A 24,997-nucleotide genomic window follows, 5' to 3' on the forward strand; every position below is an offset into this window, starting at 1 on the left:
GAGCCATCAGCCCAGAGCCTGACGCGGGGCTCGAACTCACGGACCGCGAGATCGTGACCTGGCTGAAGTCGGACGCTCAACCGACTGCGCCACCCAGGCGCCCCTCCTTACTCATTTTCTAAGCAAATACTCACTGACCTATTCCATGCCATATCCCAGGCATACAGTAATGAAAGACACAAAGCAGATATGAGCCCATATTATAGAGCCAGAGCTTGAAAGAAAGTAAGAGCCCAATTCCAGCCTAGATTATCCAATCTCCAGCTGACTTGCAGACGCAGAGTGCTGTTTGCCACTAAGCGTTTACGGCTGTTTGTTACACAGCAATACCTGACTGATACAGCTCCTGTTCTAGAAAGGTTGATCACAAACAGCTCCTCTGAGCCAGTGACATCTGAGCAGAGACCTGCATGATATGAGACCAGGTGCCATGTGATTATCTGAGGGAAGAGAAGTTGGAAGAAGAAGAAGGGGATGTGCTCAATGTGTGTAAAAACAAGGGGCCAACACAGCCAGAGAAGCGAACACAAAAGGAGAGCGGAAGACTCTAAGCTCAGAGAAATACCAAACACAATACCACGTGAACCATTAGAGAAGGACTTTTCAATTTTATATGGAGTGCTGTAAGAGTCACTGGATGCTTTCAGTTAGAGGAAAGATAATGGTTTACATTTTTAAAAAGGACTCTTTGGCTGTTGACAGTGGTGAGTGCAGGAATACCAGTGATGGGAATTGGTGACGGAAAATGGGGACCCAGATGATGGTGGTAGCAGTGACAATGATAAAAGCAGTCAGATGGCAGATATATTTTGAAGGTACAGCCCAGGGGGAATTGCTTGGGAGTAGGGTATGAGATTAAGAGAGTCTTGGAAATTTCCTAAGTTTTTGACTTAGACAGCTGAGACAGGAAGACAAGGGGAAAAACAGGATTCGGGGACATAGTACAAGGCTTCTCTAAAACATGTTACCTCTGGGATGTTGAATACAGGAGCCTGGAACCCTGAGGGACAGTCAGGCTCAAGGTACATACCTATGAATGAGGTGTGTACACACGTGTTGTAAGCCATGAGGCGGGACAAGACATTTTTGAGAATTAGGGCAATAAATGATGTCAAATGGTGGTGACAAGTCAAGTCAGGCGAGGACCAGGCTGTAACCATGGGGCCTGGCAGGACTGTGATGGTGAGGAGTTTTGCATTATCCTGCAGTGTTGGGAGTAGAGCACTGACATGATCAAGTTTGATTACAATAAAAGGTCCCTCTGGCAGCAGAGTAGCAAATGGATCAAAATAGAAGATGAAGTCTGGAAGACGTCATCAGAAGAGAACATAAAATGCAAAACTGCACAGGGATAAAATATTAATATCATCTATAAACCCAGTGAGCTTAAACTAAAACTGTTTTTATGGTACCCAATGGAGATAAAATTGTGGGTCTGGTTTATTATATATGATTCAACTTTTATCAAGAAGCTTCAAAGAAGTTTTGTCTATGATGGCAAGAATAAATGCGTACCACGGCAATCAGGAGCTGCATTCCACTGATGCAGATGAATCTAGCAGTTGCCAAAAAGTTCAATTAATAGGTAAAGCTTAAATTGTTTAGTACAAGATACAGACTTTGAAACAAATATACTATTTTCTCAAATGGTCTGTAGTATATACCTCAGGATGCTTCTAAGCTACTGTCAAAAAATAAATAAGCTACTGTTAAAATGGCTTTAAGGTACTGCCTTTAAGATTCAGAACACCTCCTTTCATTTCCCAAAAGGAAGTCACTAGGCCCAAAAGCAAAGTACTCAATTTGAAGCATGCATGCAAACTGCATGGCAGACATTTCATGAACTCTCCAAGCTGGGCTTGGACAGACTGCCACTGGGAATAAGTTCACAGGTAGGTGTCTATTCCCAAAAATGATCCAGGAAATTAATTTTTGGAATATTTACTCCAGGAGCCCCAGATATCATATTCCTAGATTTACTTGATTGCTACATTTCTCAAGAATAAGATAAGGCAGATTAGAAAGTCATAAACTCATAGCAATAATCTCAGTTACGAAACACACTCGGTACTACAAAGTAGGCTGAATGTATTTCTGTCTTCAAGGATTCTGTAAGGAGGAGCTTGTACCATGAAGTTTGAGAAAAAATGAAAGACAAAACTCAGAAAACAAAACAAAACAACAAAAAAGCAAAACCATGGCCTTGAATCAGAAGACTTAGTTCTTCCATCAAAATCCTACTGCTTGATTTTGCAACTGTATTTAAGTCTTCTTCTTCTCGGAACAGGGTTTGTGGCAGAATTAAATAAAACAGTATTTGTTGTGTTCCCAGCAGAATGGTGGATTAGCTACCCTGAATGTCCCTCCCAATTTAAAGATCCTGCCTAAAATATGAAAAAGTATTTTAAAAATACATTACATTACCCAGCTGGCATGAAAGAAAGGGAAAAACAGAGTCTCACAATGAAGTGAAAACAGGATCTTGAGAGGTAAGTGCACAGCTAAGTTTCAGATTTACAGCTTCTGCAAAACTCTGGAGACTTTCAGTTTCAGCCCTGATAGTTTCACGGGGTCCAGGAAATAAAAGATAAAAAGCCCAGATTCTCCCTTCCAACACAAAAAGTAATAGAAAACTCCCTCATAAACGAAGGGCTCCAAAGACCCATATCCTTAGGACAAGGTGATAATGTACAGGAGGGAAGTTAAGAGACTTATCTGTCTCTACCTCAGTGTTGAGTGGAGGTTAAAAAACAAAACAAAACAAAATTAAACTAAAAACAAAAAACCTCTCCTAAGAATCTTAACTCCAAGCTCTTCCTTACAGAGACACTTTGGTGTCTCAATTCATACTAGGCTGCGGTCTGAAAAACTTCAAAGTAAGAATATACTACATAGAGGTCCTCAGGCAGGGATACTGTGCAACTGACAAAGGTAAAATACAGCAAATTAGGACTTAATATTAAGCAGGTCTCAAAGAATTCTCATAGGCAAAGTCCCAAGAGACAGGAGTGGCTAACAAAAAAAATAAATAGCTAAATAAATGAGTAAATAACACAAAAAAGAAACAAGGCTACATAAACAAAAGCAGCTGAATAAACATCAGATATCAGATATGAGAATGGTCAGGACAGGTGGACAATTTGTAACTACTTTTAATGATAATTAATTAAATATTAATTATAAATAAATTATATTTCATATGCTTAAGGCAATTAAAGTCTGAAACTGTGAACAGATAAAAGGGGTCCATAAACCATGATAGAACAGTCTTAAAAACTTTCAGTGAAACCTCTATAAATGAAAACTATCATAACTGAAATAAAATGCCTAGTGGATGTATTGAACAGTATACTGCACATAGCTGAAAAGAGAATTAGTGAGCTCCAAGACGTATCTGAATAATTTATCTTCAGTGTACTTCAGAGAGACAAAGCCGTGGAGAATGTATGAAAAAACAGTTAAAAAATATGGAGGTGAGTATCAGAAGGTAAAATGCATCTAGTAAGAGACTAGAAAGTACTAGGGAAGAGGCAATATTTAACAGATACTATCTTAGAACCGTTCTAACAAAGTTCCAAGACAGTCTCAGATCTATGATGTCCAATAAGTGGGAAAAATAAAAAGAAATACACAGCTTGCCACATCACTATGAAACTGCAGATCCACAAAGAAAAAATAAGGAGGTTAAAAATGGCTAAAAAGAGAGACTGATTACTTTCCAAGGAGTATTTGAACCAATCAATGGCTTCTTAATAGCACCAATGGATGCTAAAATACAATGGAATATTGCATCTTCTGTATACTATGATAAAACAGCTGTCAACCTAAAACTCTGTATCCCAAGAAACCATCTTTCCAGAGAGAAAATTAATGTGATTTTCAGGAACTCATAAAAAGAAAGAATTTTCTGAGGCGCCTGGGTGGCTCAGTCAGTTAAGCTTCTAACTTCCGCTCAGGCCATGACCTCACAGTCTGTGAATTCGAGCCCCACATCAGGCTCTGGGCTGACAGCTCAGAGCCTGGAGCCTGCTTCAGATTCTGTGTCTCCCTCTCTCTCTGACCCTCCCCCACTCACACTCTGTCTCTGTCTCTCGAGGATAAATAAACATTAAAGAAAAAAAAAAAAGAAAGAATTTTCTACCAAAATATTCTTGCTAAAGGAAATTCTAGAAGAGGTGCTTCAAGCAAAAGGAAGATGATTCCAAATAGAAGGTTTGAAATATATGAAGGAATAATGAGGAAAAATAATTAGATATGCAGGTATATATAAAAAAAACTCTGTAATATTACACAGAAATAATTTGTTTCAAACAGAGTGGCAACTGACTAGAATTTTTAAAAGTTGAGAGGGGGAGATCTAAGTGCAGTAACCATCCTAATATTCTTTCATTGTTTTGTATGAGTAAAATACAGATTAATTTTAGACTTTATGTTACATATGCACCTTAAAATGCTAGGATAACTGCTAAAACAACAGAAATGGAAGTATATAATTTCTAAACAATAAATTTAAAAGAATGGGGTGTGAGGGAGGAGGGAAACCAATAAATAAAAAAGAGAGCAAGAAAGAGAAAAAAAGTAACAGAAAAGAAAGATAAATAAGAAGCACAAAGAAGGTAAGAGAAATACAAACAGATTGGTTACTATAATAAATACAAATGGATTTAAATCTCAATTTAAAGGCAAAGGTTTTCAGATTGTGAAAAAGTATTTTTTTTTTAATATTTAGGCTGTTTAGAGGAGATATATTTACAATCTAAGGAAAAAGAAAGATTGACAGGAAAAATATACATCAGGCACATATTTAAACCCTCTAAACCCCACTCACAAAATGTGATGCACAATGAAATAAAATACACAAAAATAAAGTATTAAGGAACAGATCAAGAAGAAAACAATTTTAGGAAGCCAATACATATTGAAAAAAAGGTTCAATTCACCAGGAAAACATAGTATTTTAGATATTTTTCACTTTGTAACATAACATCAAAATATATGCACAAAAATTAAAGAACCACATGGAGAAACTGAGAACTCTACTATCACAGTGGAATATTTACACACCTCTTTCAGTAATGGGCAGATATAGCAGACAAAATTCAGTAGATAAAGAAAAAATGTGAATGGTACAAGTCACAAGTTTGATCTAGTGGACAGATTTATTCAACAACTGGAGAAAACACATCTTTTTCAAGCCCATGTGGAAAATTTGCAAACCATGGAAACCCCATACACTATAAACAACTCATGGGTCAAATACAATATCACACTGGAAGTAAGGTAATATGTATAAAAATGAGTAGGTGCTCATCAGGAATCTATACCAGTTCCAGACTTTCGCAATCTGCAATGATACTGTGAGAGGTCTACAAATCGGTATTTACAGTGAACACTGAAAAATCAGTATAAAATGCCTCACCATATGTAGGCACTACTGTGATTCTCATATATGGAGACTTCACTGTGACTAATAAAACACAAATTCATTTAAAATGATTACTAAATACCCAGTTGCTTTTCTATAATGCAGTTTCTCAAAGATAATGAATTATCATCCTGAGTGGATCTAAAAAGCAATTTTCTGTGTGTCCAAGAGGGGTCTTCAAATTCAATTAATATAAATAACCACTGCTTTACATGATTTGGAAATCTCTACTCAGCCCTAAGATATGTATTGGACGAAACCATGTCATTTGTGAGAGGGTGGAAGGACAGAAAGAGAGGATTGGAAAATAAATCATACATTTTTTCATAAATTCTATGATTAGTTTCTTCTAATAACATCAGAGAAGCAGGCAATCTACTTCCAACTCTTAGAGTCAAATTCATATTATGATAAAATACAGATGAGTTTGATGTCCCATAGTTAATGTTTCCCTAAAAATAAGTTACAAACTAAACCAGAGGCTCATTCCTTTGCATAACAAAAATTGCATGGTTTTGGGAAAGCACTGGTTTGAAAACGTGTCACATGCAAGAATATCTACAATAGAAAAGGGACACCCAGTAGGACTAAGAGTTGTCTAGGCACACCATCTCTTGAAATAGGGAATTATTAGGGATGAAGGCAGATGAGGCAGATTTATTACACAACAAGGACAAATCCTTCTAACGCTTGATATATGTTTAACTGCAGGAGTGATATGCCAGAAATAATGAAAACAAGTCTATTTTTCCAATAATCTCCTATCACCCTCACCACATTCCTGAACAAGGTTTACATGAAGTCTCATTTAAAGCCACACTGTGGAAGAGGAAGCAATTCATCTTCTCTGATTAAAATATGGGTCTAACTTGAAGCAAAATAATGGTACTCTTATCAGTGTTTTCTCATGGCTTGACATTTACTCTAAACTTAATTTAAGAGAACTAATGGTTAATTACACAATGTGATGAAAACTTTGTAAAAGCTGGGGATTGTACCTCGAAATAAACAGATCTCCTGTTGAATGAGTTTTGCTCTTTAAAAATGAAGGATTCAGCCGGAAAACACTGATAAGGTTAGCTCAGGTCAGAATATTAGTGATCGTAGGTGGTCAATAAATAGAAGCCATTGTCTCAGGCTGCATCCCCTGATACTGGAGGACTGCACCTGCCTCTTTGATGATCTGGGGCCAACTTGGGTTCCCCTTGATTAATTCTGCAGATTCTTGCTATTCCTAAAATACTTCCGTGTATGCTTTCATGTTTCCATTACACAAGGCTAACTAGAACAAGGAACAATGAAAGAAATAGAAGCACTGTGGCTCCTAGGTTTATTTTTTTCCTTAAAATAATGAAGTGTTTCTTCCTTAACTATATAACCCTTTTCTTGCTAGGACATTCCTTCCTAATTAAAACCAGTATCCCTGTTCCACCAGTTGTCTTCTACATGATTCTGAAGTTAAAGGTAAAACACTACTCAGTATACTGTTGCTTCTCTGTCTCCCTTTCTCCCTTTAGTTAAACATTTTTAGGCGTCTCGGGTTATCTCTCAAGCATTTTGCAAATAGGCACGTGCACATGTGATCAACACCCATGGCCACCTAGAAAGAGCATCTCCTGGTCATCACTCTCTATCTTCCTCATTTCTTTTAAAATGTTTTTCCCCCACTGATTTTCGTCTCTGGTCTCTGTCCTGCTCAAATTCTTAAGTCACTCTCACTGCTCTCTGGATCAATCTGATACTCCTCAGCACAGAAGTTAAGAAGTTAAGAACCTCAGCAACAGAATCTTTATCTCAACCATCTGCCTTGTTTTGTTTCCAACTATTTCCTCCCCTCAGCTCTCTTTCTCAGATGAACTCTTTGCATCCTCTCCAGAGCCCCTCACACAAAGTTTCTGTGTCTTGCTCATGCCTTTCTTCTTTGCTTGGCAAACCTCTGTTCCCTTTATGAAGCGCCTACCTGTGTGCCAGAGTCTACGCCAGTGCCCATTTCCTCAAGAATTTTTGACTTATAGCATCCAGTGCCTACAAAACGATTTAGCAATTAATCACCTATGGCCTCAAATGTTCTTATTTTTTTTCACATTATGTTTTCAGGTTTTGTTTCCTTAAGAATATTCCAAGGCAATATAGTGCACTGAAACTTTTGTAAGGCTGAAGAAAATGTCCTAGGATGTTGTAGCTATAAGATTTCTGAACGCTCTCATTTTCTGAATTTCATTGGCTTTGCTGATGACTGGTGCTTTTGTATCTCTGCTCAAGGTCCCTGCTGGCTCTGTTCATAACAGCAGCAGTCACGTCATCTTGCATACAGAATTTGCTCACTGCTCTTATCAATTCATTAATTACTCATTGCTGCCTGGCAATCACTCTCTTTGCCTCTATAACAATGTGGAAATTAGGTATCAATAATGCCAGAGTATTCTAAAACGACACAAAGGTCATTAAATTGGGCTATTAAAAATGCTTCTAAGATGGGGCGCCTGGGTGGCGCAGTCGGTTAAGCGTCCGACTTCAGCCAGGTCACGATCTTGCGGTCCTTGAGTTCGAGCCCCGCGTCGGGCTCTGGGCTGATGGCTCAGAGCCTGGAGCCTGTTTCCGATTCTGTGTCTCCCTCTCTCTCTGCCCCTCCCCCGTTCATGCTCTGTCTCTCTCTGTCCCAAAAATAAATAAACGTTGAAAAAAAATTAAAAAAAAAATGCTTCTAAGAAAAAGATTATTAGGCATATTTCTACTCTTTTTAGAACTGACGTATGTTAGTACTCTGCGTTGAAAAGAAAGCTCTGTCCTGGATATTAAAAAGAAAATTTGATAAAACATACTAGATAAAATTATATTAGGCACTTGACTTTCATATTTAGTATAAAGTAAAATGGGAAAACTATCCTAGTTTAAAATTAAAATGCCCAGCTAAATTCTTCTGTCATATGAAACTGTTTTCCTACCCATAAAAGAAAAAAAGGCAGTTTATTGATGCTTTACCCATGATCTTAGCCAAAAGGCCAAGAAGTGATTATTGATGCTTTATAATGTGGTATAGACTCAGGATATTTTTGTTAACTAGAATAAGAAATTATGGCAGCATTAAGCCTTCATGGAGATAACATGCATTTTCATACTCAAAAAAAAAGTTCTTAGTCCAGCCAACTCATTATTGTCAGTATGCATGTGGTTATAAAATAAATAGCATAGAAATATCCAGGACATACATAATTCAATCATAAACAAATAGAGTCTAAGAAAATACAGTCAAATTTTTAAAAATTAAAATCAAAGATCTCTTACACATTAAAACATCAGATTTGTTTTTTTTTTTTCATATATGGAAAACACATCCTTACTCCAAATGTAACACAGTTATTCAAAAATGTTTTAAGGTTGTTACTTAATTTAACTATGGCTTTATAATTTTGGAGTGTCATTCTCCCCTCCTTAGGGGATCTCCTTTGTTCCTGGGTCAGGATGTCAACACTGAAATGAATGGAGATTCTCACGCTTAGCACAGGACTCAAAGTGCCTCAGCTCTTGGAAGCTTAAGCAGGCGCTTGGCTTAGGGGCATCCTGGACCCCAACACACCACGTCCAGCAGGATGCCAAATGATGTAAAGCAGTTATTAACCAACACAAAATTCTTACATCCAACATCATCTACTTCATCCATTTGCTGGTTTTCCATTGGTAAAAGATTTACTGAGCCCACAGGACTACACAAGTCACCATGTGAGGCTCCCAGGGAGCAGCATAACGCAGAACCAATGGAGCTTATAGTCTGACTGACATATAAAGTGTAAATATCTGTGCAATGTGAGAAAGCCAGAAACGAAGGAAATGAAAAATATTATGGGACGGGCTGATTAATTGTGCCCAAGAAGAAAATGTGACATCTAACTGGGGACTCAGAGGACGAGTCAGGTTTTAATGAGCACAGTGAGGGGACATCAAGATGCTTCAGAAGAGAAGCTATCATGAAAAAGGTATGGCAGTTTGGTCATGTACAGCAGTGACAGAAATGTGAGTGTTGAGGCAGCAAGCTATTAGCAATGGACCTTGAATAAAAGCTGGGACCGTTTCTGAAGGGCTTTGAATGTTCAGGTAAAGACTTAAAACTTTACAGAGATAGGCAAGAGATGAAGAGAGTTTATGGTCATTTCAAAGTAAATCAAATATCTGACACCAAAGAGAAACAACCTCCATAAATTTCTGGGAATCTTGATCTTGATTATCGGAATATAACAAAGACTCTGCCTCTTTTTCAATGCAAAAAAAAAAAAAAATGAACACAAATTGTTGACTAAAATATTTAGAAATTTTAAAAAATCAAACATGAGGATATAATTTGGAAATATAATATAAAAGACTAACATTTGTTGCGTCAAATTCTTCTTTCTAACTAATTTATTTCCCTCATCCCCCCTTAAAAACCTCCATTCCAATCCATTCTCAAAGGGCTTCAATTACTCTACAGTGCCTACCAAATAAAATACCTTACTTGGATTTCCAGAACTTCACAATAATAGAGTCGCTTACATCTCCAGCCTCCCTTTTTCACCTTCCCATATTCTAGAACATAAGTTTCCTGAAACCAGGGTCAATGGCATCCAGCAAGTGATGTTCAATGATGGCTTCCAAATGGCTATTTCTCCTACAGCGTTGGGTCTATGTCTGTTTCAAGGTGGCGAATGTGTGGATGTGTGTGTACACACAGTATCTTCCTACATAGTTTTAGAAAATCAAGCCAGTGGGGGTAGTTCTTACTAGTTTTCAACTCTCACTGACAGCTGACTTTGAAATTATGTTACATAAATTAGACTTACATGCAGTGAATCAATGGGCATACTGACCCTAAAACTTATTAAATTTTCTCCATGTTATAGACCTAATATTCCACATAAAATGTTTGACCTAACGTAAGATAGGAACCTTGATGCATTCATAAAGAACAAACAACTATCATTCAAATCTTGTCACTCTAAGAGGGGAGAGGAAGGCTAGAAGCAGACATCCTACCTCTTAAAGCAGATTGTTCATATGGTGTTAAAGAAACCACTCAGGCTAAGACCTTGATATTTAGACACAGGTTATCCACTGCCTTAAAGTAGGTAAGGAGGCAGCGTAGTGGGGCAGTAACACAGATGCAGGTGTTACTGGAGCAATCTGGATAAGAACACTGGTTCCATCTGTTGGCTCTGTACTATTGTGTAAGTCACTAAAATTCTCTGAACCTGAAATGTCATTGTCTGCAAATCTGAATAATTACACATGTCACACAGAGCTATTACAAGGATTACATAACATATGGGTCCAGTGCAGGCATATATATCCTCCTTCTCCTCCTCGTAATAACAACAAATATATTTTATGAACACAAGGGAAGGGAAGGAAAAATAAAATAAAATAAAAACAGAGAAGGAGGCAAACCATAAGAGATTCTTAAATATAGAGAACTGAGGGTTGATGGAGGGGTATGGAGGGAGGGGTATGGAGGGAGGGATGAGCTAAATGGGTGATGGGCATTAAGGAGGGCTTATGTTGGTTTGAGCACTGGGTGATATACATAAGTGATGAATCACTAAATTCTACTCCTGAAACCAGTATTACACTTTATGTTAACTAACTTGAAGTTAAAAAAAAGGAAAAAAACAATAAAGAATATTTTATTGCACATTTACTAGAAGAAATTGAAATACAGACAGGTCAGTATATTGCTCAAGGCCCCACAGCTATGAGATAATGAGATAAGATAGCTGTCCAATGCCTTACATGTGGCATGTGTCTCATAAATGGTAACTATTATTTATTTTAATTTTTAAAATTTTTATGTATTCTTGAGAGAGAGAGACAGAGTGTGAGCAGTGGAGGAACAGAGAGAGGAAGACAGAATCCAAAGCAGGCTCCAGGCTCCGGGGTGTCAGCACAGAGCCTGACACGGGGTCAAACCCATGAACCATGAGTTCATGACCTGAGCCAAAATCAGACGCCCAACTGACCAAGACACCCAGGTGCCCCATAAATGCTATTATCTTCACTACCACTACCTCTGTTTCCTCTATGACAGCCATTGTTGTTCTTCTATTATTTAGGATGACAACACAGTAATTTGAAGGAGGGATCCCCATCCCTCATGTTCACTGTTGGATGGCTGCCCTAAGCTTAAGCTTTGCTCAATAAAGGATGACCTACATCATAACTGAGAAGCAGTGTTTCATTTGTCTAAACAAAGGAAAACATACAAATGTATTTGGCTCTACTCTGAATATGTTTAAAACACAAAATTAAAGGTGTCAATTTCTTTTCTGCAATAATTATTTTCACTAGAATAAACAAGCTCTAAGTAAATAAGACACTGACATGCATTCATAATGAATGCATAGCAACAAAAGAAACTTTAATTACTACATCCCGGCTTCCAAGGCAGATTAAAAAAATCTTTCTCCGGCCTTTTTGTCTCTAGCACTGGCCAAGAGCAATGTCTTGAGGAAGTCTTTCTTCATTTCCAAAATGACTCTGACAACATAAAACAAACCCAGATGGCTTGTGAAACTGAAGTCTTTGCAAAGAGCACCTGGTCTATCAATCCCTCAATAGTGGTACCATTTATTTCAAACAACCTTTTCAGCCATTTACCCAATGGTTTTATAATCGTTGCCATCTTCATACGTGTTTGGGCTATTCTGTTATTATAAAGGAGCACTGTATTGTGCCTTCAAAAATCCAAGGCTTACCGATGCACCGAGAGCCATCTGTTGAGGTTACATATCCACGTGGACAAACGCAAAAATAGCTTCCCACGGTGTTGGAACATTCGCCAGTCACACATATCCCAGGAATGACGCTGCACTCATCGATGTCTAATCAAGGGAAGGAGGAGAAGATGATTGAGAAAGGCCTCCATTAAATAGCTTTTACAAGGGATTTTTTTTTTTTTTAAAGAGTATCAGAGTACTCATGGTTGATTAGGTCAGATCATATAACCCTGAAGATATTCTTGTTTCAGACCCTGAAGAATTTCTCACACACATCTATGGGAACTGAGATGAAAGCAAACTCCCATGGCAGTAAAACAACGCCAACTAAAGCCAAACTCCATATCCTTTTCTCCCCCCCAAATGCAACTTAAATTGAAAATAAGTAAAAATGTCAATGTTTTGTTTCCATTCTACATCAATTAGGAATTATCCTACTACGGTTTTTTAAAAAACACATACGGGATTACATTTTAAAATGTGGAATAACTAAATACATTTAAAAATTTATAGCTAATTTTCACACTAATTATTTGAGCCAACAGGCAGCACAAATTTTTTTTTTCCTATTTGGCTTCAGGATATGTTTTCGTACTTCCATTTGAATATGGGTATACTTGACATTCTGGGAATTAACTTTAAATCTAAAATAATACAGAAACATGGCAGAGGGCAAACTCGGGAGGCTTTGGGAGGTGTCCAGCTTTCCTATTGTACCTCCCGGCACTTAACCGTTCAGCTTACTCAATGCTGGGACTAGTCGATCCCCTTACACGTTAATCAAAGGTCTGCTTTCTTTTAAGCTTTCACTAAAGCAGAAAACCTGGCCATTTACATTAGCCTTAATCTATTTTTCTTCTAGTTCAGTAAGCAGAGAAAGGTCGAAAGTCAAACAAAACTACAATTAGGTACACTGGGAGCTAATTGCTAATACATTTACAAGGAAATGAGCAATTGTAAGGGAAACCCAGTAGTTGGCCATCTTCTTTAAAGCACAAAGACATGAATACAGGGAAAAGTCATAAACGTGGATGATTACTGACCAGCAAACCTGAGCTTTTAGATTCTTTTGTTTTTTTTTTAATTTGCATATATATTTTTTAATGTATCAAAACAGGAAAAAATTATATTCTTGTAAATACAAGGGAAGAAATTTTAAACCCCACAATTTTCAGAAATGGTTGGCAATCTCTTTTTTGAATTCCTCTATTAATCTAATCATTCTTTTTTTCCCCATTTAGTCTGACAAGTTACTCTTGCCTACAAGCTGCGTCATGAAATAACTATAAGCCTGTGTGTCTTCTTGGAATGTTCTCATAAAGAAATTTATCAGATTCAGACATTCCCTGAAATAATATCTTCATTTGAGGTTTAGCAGTTAGCCACTGAAGGCACAGTGGTACAAATCAAAATTGACCAATTCCCTAAGAGAGAGCAGAATTCTAACATGAATTGACTTCATGAGAAGCAAATACATAATGTGGTGCTGTTACCATCAGATTTAATCCAACAAAATGAAACCATGTGTGCAAAATTAGGATCTATTGCATCTTATACTGCTATCTAAGTGCAGTGCTTCTTAATAAAACTGAATGTGGATTCAGAACAGAAAGGAGGCTAGAAATTTACACTTTAATCACCAAACACATTGATCAATCACTCCAGGATAAGGAAGACTATAAAAGAGAACAGAACACAGTAAAGTAGGAAGCAGCACAAAGGTGAAACACCACCACAAGTTGCCTTCTGATCGTTTAAAGTCATACCAACAGTCAAGGCACTTATGAAGACCAGGATTGATCTAAATTCTTAAAAATTAGAAACCTTAAGTCCTTCATTTAAGCATTAACTTATTTCTAGGCATTTCCTTTCATAATTAAAGAGCTTCTTTGTGCTCTATTTCCAAATACCCTCCTTAACAACAAAGAGTAGAAAACTGAAAGATGTTTGACATTTTTCTTTTTCCTTAAAAAATCTGGAACAGAGAGGAACACATGGAGTGATATTAAATTTGTGGTTTTGTGTTAAATATTTTATTGTGTTAAATATTTGTGTTAAATATTTTATTGTAGTTAATTCTTAGAATTAACTACAAACCTTAAAAAAGTTAGCTTCCAAGTAATTGTATGTAAAAGGCTCCCGCTCAAGTATTTAGGAATCCTATATGAAAAATAGGAATTTATTTCATTTTTGGGTAGACTCCCTACCCTAATTTTTAAAATTCAGTGCTTTATTTTTAACTGACCAAAACACTCTGCATTTCAATGCAGTCATGCCCAATATTTATTCATCAATTAATATTTAAATTTATCATTAATGTTTATGGTAAGAAGGATGTGTGCAAATATAAAGTATACACTGCATGGTGAGATATACATAAGTGTGTCTAAGGGTGAGGAGTGTATTCACAGGAAAAGGCAAAGTCTTAATAAAAGGAGTTGGTTTCATTCATCCTCTGCATATCTGATGTGCCTCCACCCACATTCCCTTGAAATATTTTTTAAAGTTTATTTATCAGTTTGGAGGCTTTTGTGGGCAGATATCAGAAAAACTGGTCTAAATGGACATAAAGGAAATATTTAACAGCTTACGTATTTGGATGTCTATAGGCATGGACGTCAGGATTGGTTTAAGCCAAGGTCTATTGCTCTGAGTTTCTCTGAGATGTGTTCAACTATGCACTCCTCTGTGCTTTGACTTGATTCTTAGACTGCATTCCTTGATGGGAGCAAAAAGGCTGTAGCAATTCTATGCTAGACCTTTGACTAGGACATCTAGTTAGAAGAGAGGGTGTCTCTTCCCAGGGCTTTCTCTTAGGAGAGAGAAAACGTTTTCCCAAGAGCACCCGCAAATCTTCTCTTTTGTCCTAATGTTTTGATCTATATTCCTTTAGCCAGGAGGATATGCTGATTGGCAAACGGCTGGAGTCCTGAACCAATTACTGTGGCAAGTAGAATGGAGTCAGTTTTAGACTAATAAAGAACAACAAGAATAGAAACCAGCATGGGTGAGTATATCTGAAAATATAGCACAGTTGGAGCATGGAAAGTATACCAGAATGGGTAGGAAGTTGACAGAAGTGAAGTTTAGCTAGTTAGCCATACTATGAACCCTGGAGAGTCCTCCCAAGGACTTTGACTTTTATTCTGAGGTGATTTATGGTGTCTATGAAGGAGTTTAAATTAAGTAAAAACATTATGTAAGCAAATCAATATTTTAGAAAGGTAATTCTTGTGTTTAATGTAGACAATGAATAGTCCAGTGATCAGTGATGACAGCATGGAGGAGGCTTTATGATGAGGAAAAGAATACATATTCATGAGACACGAGGAAGGAGAAATCAACAGGATTTTTGCAACAGGATTGTCAACTTCTAGCTTGATTAGCGAGGGAGACAATGGTAGTGACAGAGAATGGGACATGGAGGAACATTTTGAGGTTAAGCCAGGTTTTGGCTTTTTTGAACTTGAGATTTTTATGAGAAATGGGCAGCAATTCCAACTACATAGCTACAAAATTGAAACTTATATATAAGGGGTAAAGATGTACATTTGTTATTTATCACCAACTCAATGGACTATATTTGAAGGTGAAACCATAAATGAGATGTCCAAAGAAGATACATGAATGAAAAGAGTTCAATCTAAGGAGGGAACTTCTGAGAACCACCACCATATAAAAAAAGAAAGCCAAAGGAAGCAAAGTCAGCATAGGAGACTGGGAAGTAAAAATGAAGGAGAGAAGAGGGAGACTATGAGGAATGGAAGTGAGCAACAACACTGTCAAAAGGAGAGGGTTGTTGGGTGTGCCATGGAAGGACTGTAAAGAGCTTGGAAATTTGAAGAAGTTGAATACAGATTTTTTTTTTTTAAAGAGAATTAGATCTAAGCAAAACCATCTGATAGATTTGACTGCCAAACCACAGAACCTCATATTTGTCAACCAACATTTACAACATTTGCTGTAAATCTTACTCTAAGCAGAATATAATGAATAATTTGATAAGCAGTGCTAAGTGTGATCTCAGATATCACTGAATTCTAAGAACATTGCCCTAGAGATTCTGTCAATCCCAATATGGACGTCATATGATAAAGCAGTCCCTGTAACAATTATGTTACAGAGAACTTAGAACAAACAAAACAAGACATTTTGTTTTAAATAAGTGTTTGTATTTTATTTCCATCAATGCCAAGGAACTACATGCATTTGGTCTAGTCTGCATACTTTTCTTTTTGGTATAGGAAAAAAGTATATTTCCATTTTACATTGAACCATGAATATGCTATTTAAGTTTATGACTAAATTTTAAGTGCAACAAATGGCTACCTTCTTCAAGCCTTTATGAGGAAAACAGTCATTATCAAAATGGCAAAATAAGCTGTAATGGAAAATTAACGTTTGCTTTCCCCTTTTCAGATTTTGAAACTATGGTGTATATTACTTGTACTCAGAATTCCACTGATTATTCATAAACAGATTTACTGAAATATAATATTATATGGTAGTACAATTCACCCACTTACAGTGAAAAATTAATTGGTTTTTAGTTCATCTACAGGGTTGTACAACCACCACTACAACTTAATTTTAGAACATGTTCATTCCCCCAGAAGTACTTCCATCCCAGCACTCTCCTGACCTGCCTCTATGCTTCAGAGAGTAAGTAACCTAACTAAAAAATCCACAACTAATAACAACTCATCCGTCTCTATAGGGTTGCCTGTTCTAGACATTTCATATAAATGGAATCATAAAATATATGGTTTTTCATGACCGGCATCTTTCACTTAGCATGTTTTCAATGTTTCTCAATGTTGCGGCATGTATTAGTACCTTATTCCTTCTAATTGCTGAATAATATTCCATTCTATGGATATATCACATTTTATTCATTCATTCCTCAGTTGGTGGATATTCAAGCTGTTTCCATCTTTTTGGCTGTTGTGGATAAAGCTGCTATGAACACTTGGGTACTAGTTTTATGTGGACATATGCTCTAATTTCACTTGGGTATACATCTAGCCTGGGTATCACAGCCTGAGCTGAAATCAAGAATCGGATGCCCAACTAATGGAGCTACCCAGGCGCCCCAGAATTTTACTTTTGATGGGGTATTAAAGAGTACACTTACCACGATGAGTACTGAACAATGTACAGAAGTGCTGAATCACTAAAGAGTACACCTGAAGCTAATATAAAACTGTATGTTAACTATACTGGAATTAAAATTAAAAACTTAATAAAAAGAGAATTTTACTTTTGGTAAAAATATCTGCCAATGTTGATAAACACAGGGCTAAGGTAAGAACATGGCAGGGACAGTAGAGATAATAACATGGTCCAGGCTGCAGTTAATGAGGGGGGACTAGGAAAGGAAATAATAAATGAAAGAAACGTCCTGAAAGTTAAAGCAAGAATAAGAGAAAGGGATGGTAAGATTTCATTATTGAACTTATATTAACAAAATTAATAAAATCAAGGAAAAATATTTTGGGGGAAGTTGATGGTTTCATCACTAACATTTTGAGCTAATAATATCTAGAAAGTAGCTGAAAATCCAAGGTAGATCTTTATAAAGGCACCAGCAGCTATAGATAAACACAGATGAAACCATCAGTGTGAAGTGAGTGAAGAAAATAAAGAAATGAAAGATTACCAGGATTACTGAAAAGTGATTTAAATTTTATTTATTCATTTTTTTTAACATTTATATATTAAAGAGGTCAAATGTGACAGGCAGGACAGTGACTCTACCAATGAAGTCAGAGTCCTAATCCTGGGAACCTGTGAATATGTTAGTTCATATGACAAGGGAGAATCAAGATTGCTAATCAACTCATCTTGAGATGAGGAGATAGTCTTGGATTATCTGGTCCTGGGTCCAATATAACCAAGAGTTTTTATAAGTGAGAGATGAGGTAGAAATGTCAGATCTGGAGAGAGATTTGAAGATGCTGCACCATTAACTTTGAAGACGGAAGGGGGCCACAAGCCAGTAACGAAGGAAGTTTCTAGAAATCAGGTAAGCAAAGAAAATGAATTCTCCCCTAGACACTGCAGAAGGAATAGGCTGTCCTGCTGATACCTTGACTTCAGCCTGGTGAGACCCATTCTGGACATGTGATTTCCAAAACGGTAAAAAAAATTACTCTGTGTTTTAAGTCACTAAGTTTTTGGTAATATGTTATAGCAATATTAGGAAACTAAGACATCAAGGAATAATATTTAAGAAGGAAAAGGGTAACCAAGAATGATAAATGCTACGAAGGATTCATGAGAACGAAGGCAATTTTACAAAGAGGTAAGAAATAATTGGTGGGGTGGTAGTGAGATTGCTGCTACAGACTATGCTTTTAGGAAACTTCACAGTGAACAAAGTCAGAAAGAATATAGTGACAGGAGACTAAAGAGAAAGTGGACAGAGGTTTGATGTAGATGGCCTTGATTGCAGATAAGACAAAGAGTCAGGAAAGAGAAGAGACACAAGTTAGAAACTGAGCCAATTAACAGCAGGAGTCAGGAGTCTTAGAAAGGTGATGGAGTAAAGTACAGAGCTGGAACATTCTGTTCTGGAAAGATGGGAAGACACTTCATCAAAGGCAGAGAATATGGAAATGGGGTTGTAGTAAGAGAATCTGAGTTTGAATAAGTTCATGTCAAATAGCTTCGGTCTTTTAGGTAAAATAAAGGACAGATGTTACAAAACTTTAATGTACACACACACACACACACACACACACACACACACACACACAAAATGACCTGGAAGGCTTACTAAACATGCAGATTGTGACTTCCAGTCAAGATGCTCTGGTACTCCCCTCTGCTCCAATCACATAACAGTGACAGATGACATACAAAAATAAAAAATAAAAATAAAACAAGAGACCCAGCTGGTTGCAAAACACGAGATAAATGTTTCCTTGGACCACAAACAGAATTTCACAGCAGTGAGCAGAGCTGAAACCTGGGGTCTGCTGGACTCCTTCTCCAGAAGCTGGCGCTGGTAGCTGGGAGATCAGTTATACCTGGTGTCAATGTGGTGTGACCAGTACTATGAACAGTGCAACGAGCAGCGCAGGATGAAAGGGAAACACAGAAGAGAAATGGGTCAGGACAGACTTCCACAGGACATTCATAGTCACACCAAAACATGTCAGAAAACAGGCCCCCACCAGGCTATGAAGATGAAGTGGAATACTGTCTTCCAGGCAGAGGGAAGAGCATACACAAAAGGTGAGGCAAGAAGGGCATGATTTATTTGAGGAAGTAAGTAAATGTTAATGGACTGAATCAAAGAGTGCATAGAAAGAAAGGAAGCTAGAGAGGAAAGCAGAGGATGGTCATGCAGGAATTTTACCAAGAAGTTGGGGGACTCAAACACAGGAGGGACATGGCCAACCATGGACTTTGGAAAGATCACTGTGCCTACAATGTGGACAAAGGACCACGGTGGGACAAGTAGGAGATAGGGAGATCCCAAAGAAAGGTGCCTCAGTAATCCAAGAGATAATGGGGAAGAAAGGACAGTCATGTCAGGAAAGGGAGGAGTCAAGAGCGGCCCCAGCTTCAGGAGTGCAACGAGGTATATGGGAAGCACTGGTAAGGTACATACCCACAGGCTGGGTGCGGAGGTGCTACAGACAATATCTGTGCATGCTTCGGCTGACATAACTGTGGGGTGGTGTACAGGCCTACTGGGAGGCTGTACACGAAGGAAGGAGATACAGGAGACAGATACAGGCACTCCAGTGATGGGGGCTGGGGGCAGGCAACCACATGTAGATAATTTTTTTCTGCAGGAATACCAGGCAAGCTACGGAGTAGGAAAAGCCTACCTGGTAATCTTGATGAAATGAGTTTCACGTGACTGCACAGACGGCAGAGGGTTCTAGAATAAGTCAGAATAGAGCCTAACTGTAGATAATTCCCAAGTCTGATGTGGAAAAGAAAGAAAAGAGAGGGCAGTAACTCAAAATGAAGATAGAAAGGGAAAGATATCTTTTTAGGATGATGGAAAATACCCCAATCCACTGTATATCCACTGTACAGGGATGCTGTCTATCATTTACTACCAATATGCTTGTGGTACCTCAGCATTTCACTATAGTACTATTATATATTCCTTCTTGGTCCCTCTTTCCTCTTGTTATTAATCTTAAGGAAGTACATTTAAAATAGTCTCTGTGCATTAACCTTAATGAGCACTAAAGGGACTTTTTAATTAACTGCTTTGTTTTTATTTTTGTTGGGTTTTTTTTTTTTTGATTTTTGTTTTTTTGTTTTTTGTTTTTGGTCTGGGGGCATCTGGATGGCTCAGATGGTTAAACGTATGATTCTTGATTTCAGCTCAGGTCATGATCTCACGGTTCATGGGATTGAGTCCCACATCAGGCTCTGTGCTGACAGCACACAGCCTGCTTGGGATTACCTCTCTCCCTCTCTCTCTGACCCTCCTCCATGCACATCCTCTCTCTCTCTCTCTCTCTCTCTCTCTCTCTCTCTCTCTCTCTCCCGCTCAAAATAAATAAACTTTTTTTTAAAAAGTTCTTTTGTCTCTTTAGGCAGAATAATGACATTATTTAAAAAGACCACTTCTATAGCCACGTAACAAATGGTTCTCTTTTGGCTTGAAATCAATACTGCATCTTTCTAAACACTCATTTGGAGTAATTGATGCATGAAGTAACAGCAGCAAGAGGCACTTGCATTACTGGGCTTTTTAAGATTAAAACAACAGTTGGAAAGCTACTTCTATTTCAAAAGACATAAAAGTCACTGAATACCCAGGCAAACAACAGGAGCTTACATTTTTGGTCTGCATCCCCCAATGGTATTTCTTGGGAAGCGGAGATATTTACCAGAAGGGGTTTTCCTTTCCTTTCCTTTCTCTGTCTCTTTTTCCAATTTACACAGGGTGGAAACATCACGTTACCCTTTTAAACAAGTAAGATGAAATCCTCTACCAGTTCTGAAACAATGAAGACTTAAATTGAGGATGCTGAGCTTCTGGAGGAGAATATTTTTAACAACTGAGTGGTGAGCTGTTAAAACTATGTCCTCCAGAAGGTTTCTTTCTTCCCATTCTTTCTGCCCTCCACAACTGCCTTAAACATTTAAATACAGGGAAATTAAATTGAAAGCCTCCTTTAATGTTGGGTAAAACCTACAATTTGAACAACAAAAAAGTCAGGAAATTCCAAAGTTAAATTTGCTATAACCATTTGGACTTGGCCAAAATGCAAGAATTTAATATTTTCTGTTCCCTTTTTTTTCTTGTTAAGCATTAGGACATTGAGATGTAATTATAAAACCCTCAGGATCTCAAGATGTATTTTGGCTTAATACAGTAAAACCCTTGATTTAAGAAAACTTTATCAGGGGAGGAATTAAGATGGTGGGGCAGAAGGGAGACCCTTAGTTTATCTCCTCCCTGAAACACAGCTTGACCAGCACCAAACCATTTTTGCACACCTAGGAAATTAATCTGAGGATTAACACAACAATCTGCATAACTTGAGAGAAAAGCTGAAGAGGGTAAGAAACTGTTTTTGTGGAGAGAGGACAGAGGAGAGGGGGAAAAAGAACAGGAGAGGGGAGACAGCAGTGCACTGCCAAAGTGCAGAAAATACACTCCCCCAAAAGGAGTTGGAGAGAAAAAGAGACAAAGAGTAAAAACACTCCCAAGTGATTGAACAAGAAATCTGCTCCCCAAAACCACTGACAGGAAGAAAAGAGAGGGTTTCATTACCACCAGGATTGTACAAACAGTGGAGTGCAGAGTCTGAAGTTCTGGAAGCTCAGTGCCTGGAGGTGCTCTGGTGAGGAAGTACAGCGGGGAGCAGGCAGTGGGGTCTGAGGGGTCCATGTGACACATGGGGAGAAGTGGTTCCCCTGCTTGAAATGCATTTGGTAGAGGCCATATGGCCTCCTCACAGGCAAAGGTACCAGCAGACCCCACAGAGCAGGCAAATTTGCTGCAATTGGGAAACGGCACCAGAGTGCGGTAAAACCTGGCGCCAGCTGTGTGTTGTCCTTTGCCCCAGTCTCTGAACCTCTACCACTGCAGGATCACACAAACATTTTCTGGGGCAAGGTGGTACCTGGCCATTGCTAAGTGAGATCCTCACCCCAAGAGTCGGTGTGAATCCAAGCTGCAGAATCTCTGAAGTGTGGGGTTTTAAAACACAACTCCATATGAGATAAAACTCATCTATATGCAGCTTACAAGAGACCCATTATAGACCTAAAGACACCTGCAGATTGAAAGTAAGAGGATGGAGAATGATCTATTATGCTAATGGTTGTCAAAAGATAGCTGGAGTGGCTATATTTATATCAGACAAACTAGATTTTAAAATAAAGACTGTAACAAGAGATGAAGAAGGGTATTCTATCATAACTAAGGGGTCTACCCACCAAAAAGACCTAACAATTATAACTATTTACAGTCTCAATATGGAAGCACCCAAATATATAAATCAATAAATCACCAACATAAAGAACTCATTGATAATAATACCATAATAGTAGGGGACTTCAACACCCCACTTTCAGCAATGGACAGACCAATCTAAGCAGAAAATCACAAGGAAACAATGGCTTTGAATGACATAATGGACTGGGTGGGCTTAACAGATATATGCAGAACATTACATCCTAAAGCAGCAGCACACACATTCTTCTCTAGTACACATGAAACATTCTCCAGAACAGATCACATACTGGAACACAAATCAGCCTTCAACAAGCACAAAAAGATTGATTATATCTTGCATATTTTCAGACCACAATGCTGTGAAACTTGAAATCAACGACAAGAAAAATTTTGGAAAGACCATGAATACATGGAGATTAAAGAACATCCTACTAAAGAATGAATGGGTTAATGGAGAAATTAAAGAGGAAAAGAAAAAGTACATGAAAGCCAATGAAAATGAGAACATGACAGCCCCTAACCTCTGGGATGCAGCACAGGCAGTCATAAGAGGGAAGTATATAGCAATCCAGCCCTTCCTAAAGAAGAAAGAAAGGTCTCAAATATACAACCTAACTTTATACCTAAAAGAGCTGGAAAAAGAACAGCAAACAAGGCCCCAAAAAGGCGGAATAAGGGAAATAATCAAGATTAGAGCAGAAATCATTGATATAAAATAAAAAATCAAAAACAAAGAACCAAGAAAAACACAGTAGAACAGATCAATGAAACCACGAGCTGGTTCTTTGAAAGAATTAACAAAATTGATAAATCCCTACCCAGTTTGATCAAAAAGAAAAAAGAAAGGACCCAAATAAATAAAATCACAAATTAAAGAGAAGAGATCACAACCAACAATGCAGAAATACAAACAACGATAAGAGAATATTAGGAGCAATTATATGCCAATAAATTGGGCACTCTGGAAGAAATGGGTAAATTCCAAACACATATAAACTACCAAAACTAAATAGAAAAGTTGAACAGACCCATAACCAGTAAAGCAACCCAATTGGTAATAAAAAATTTCCCAACAAAAAAGAGTCCAGGGCCATCTGTCTTTGCACGGGAATTCTATCAAACATTTAAAGAAGAGTTAGCACCAATTACGTTGAAGCTGTTGTAAAAAAATAGAAATGGAAGGAAAACTTCCAAACTCATTCTATGAAGCCAGCATTACCTTGATTCCAAAACCAGATGAAGACCCCACTAAAAAGGAGAACTACAGCCCAATTCCCCTGATGAACATGGATACAAAAATTCTTGACAATATACAAACAAACTGGATCCAACAATACATTCAAAGAATTATTCACCACAATCGAGTAGGATATATTCCTGGGATGCAAGGCTGGCTCATTATCTGCAAATCAATCAATGTGATATATCACATTAATAAAAGAAGGGCTAAGAACCACATGATTTTCTCAATAGATGCAGACAAAGCAGTTGACAAAATACAGCATCCTTTCTTGATAAAAACTCTCAAGAAAGTAGGGACAGAAGGATCATACCTCAAGATCATAAAAGCCATATATAAAAGACCCACTGCTAATATCATCCTCAATAGAGAAAAACTGAGAGCTTTCCCCCTAAGGTCAGGAACATGACAGGGACATCCACCCTCACCACTGTTATTCAACAAAGTGTTGGAAATCCTAGCCTCAGCAATCAGACAACACAAAGAAATAAAAGGCATCCCAACTGGCAAGGAGGAAGTCAAACTTTCACTCTTCACAGATGACATGATAATCTACATGGAAAACCCAAAAGATTACACTAAAAAAACTGCGAGAACTGATCCATGAATTCAGCCAAGTCATAGGATATAAAATCCATGCACAGAAATCGGTTGCATTTCTATACACCAAAGCAGCAGTGGGAGAAATCAAGGAATTGATCCCAATTGCACCAAAAACCATAAAATACCTAGGAAAAAACCTAACCAAAGAGGTGAAAAATCTATACATTGAAAACTGTAGAAACCTTATGAAAGAAATTGAAAAAGACACCGAAAAATTGAAAAACATTCCATGCTCATGCATTGGAAGAACAAATATCATTTAAATGTTGATACCACCCAAAGCAATCTAAATATTCAATGCAATCCATATCAAAATAACACCAGCATTCTTCACAGAGCTAGAACAAATAATCCTATAATTTGTATGGAACCAGAAAAGACCCTGAAGAGCCACAGCAATCCTGAAAAAGAAAACCAAAGATGGAGGCATCTCAATTCCCAACTTCAAGCTGTACTACAAAGCTACAATCATCAAGAAAGTATGGAACTGGCACAAAAACAGACACATAGATCAAGGGAAGAAAAGAGAGAACCCAGAAACGGAC

General features: G+C 37.7%; 1 protein-coding gene across 1 annotated transcript in view; it reads right to left on the reverse strand.

Annotated features, from left to right (window-relative positions):
* Window positions 1-24,997, reverse strand: part of FBN2 (fibrillin 2) — a 262,490-nt gene that overhangs the window by 119,175 nt on the left and 118,318 nt on the right. The window contains exon 8 of the mRNA XM_040444382.1: window positions 12,148-12,273. Coding sequence (XP_040300316.1) covers window positions 12,148-12,273 — 126 coding nt within the window. The remainder of the gene's footprint in view (window positions 1-12,147; window positions 12,274-24,997) is intronic.

This window comes from Herpailurus yagouaroundi, unplaced genomic scaffold (genome assembly GCF_014898765.1).
Source record: "Herpailurus yagouaroundi ecotype Mexico unplaced genomic scaffold, PumYag 192, whole genome shotgun sequence".
Taxonomy (NCBI): Eukaryota; Metazoa; Chordata; class Mammalia; order Carnivora; family Felidae; genus Herpailurus; species Herpailurus yagouaroundi.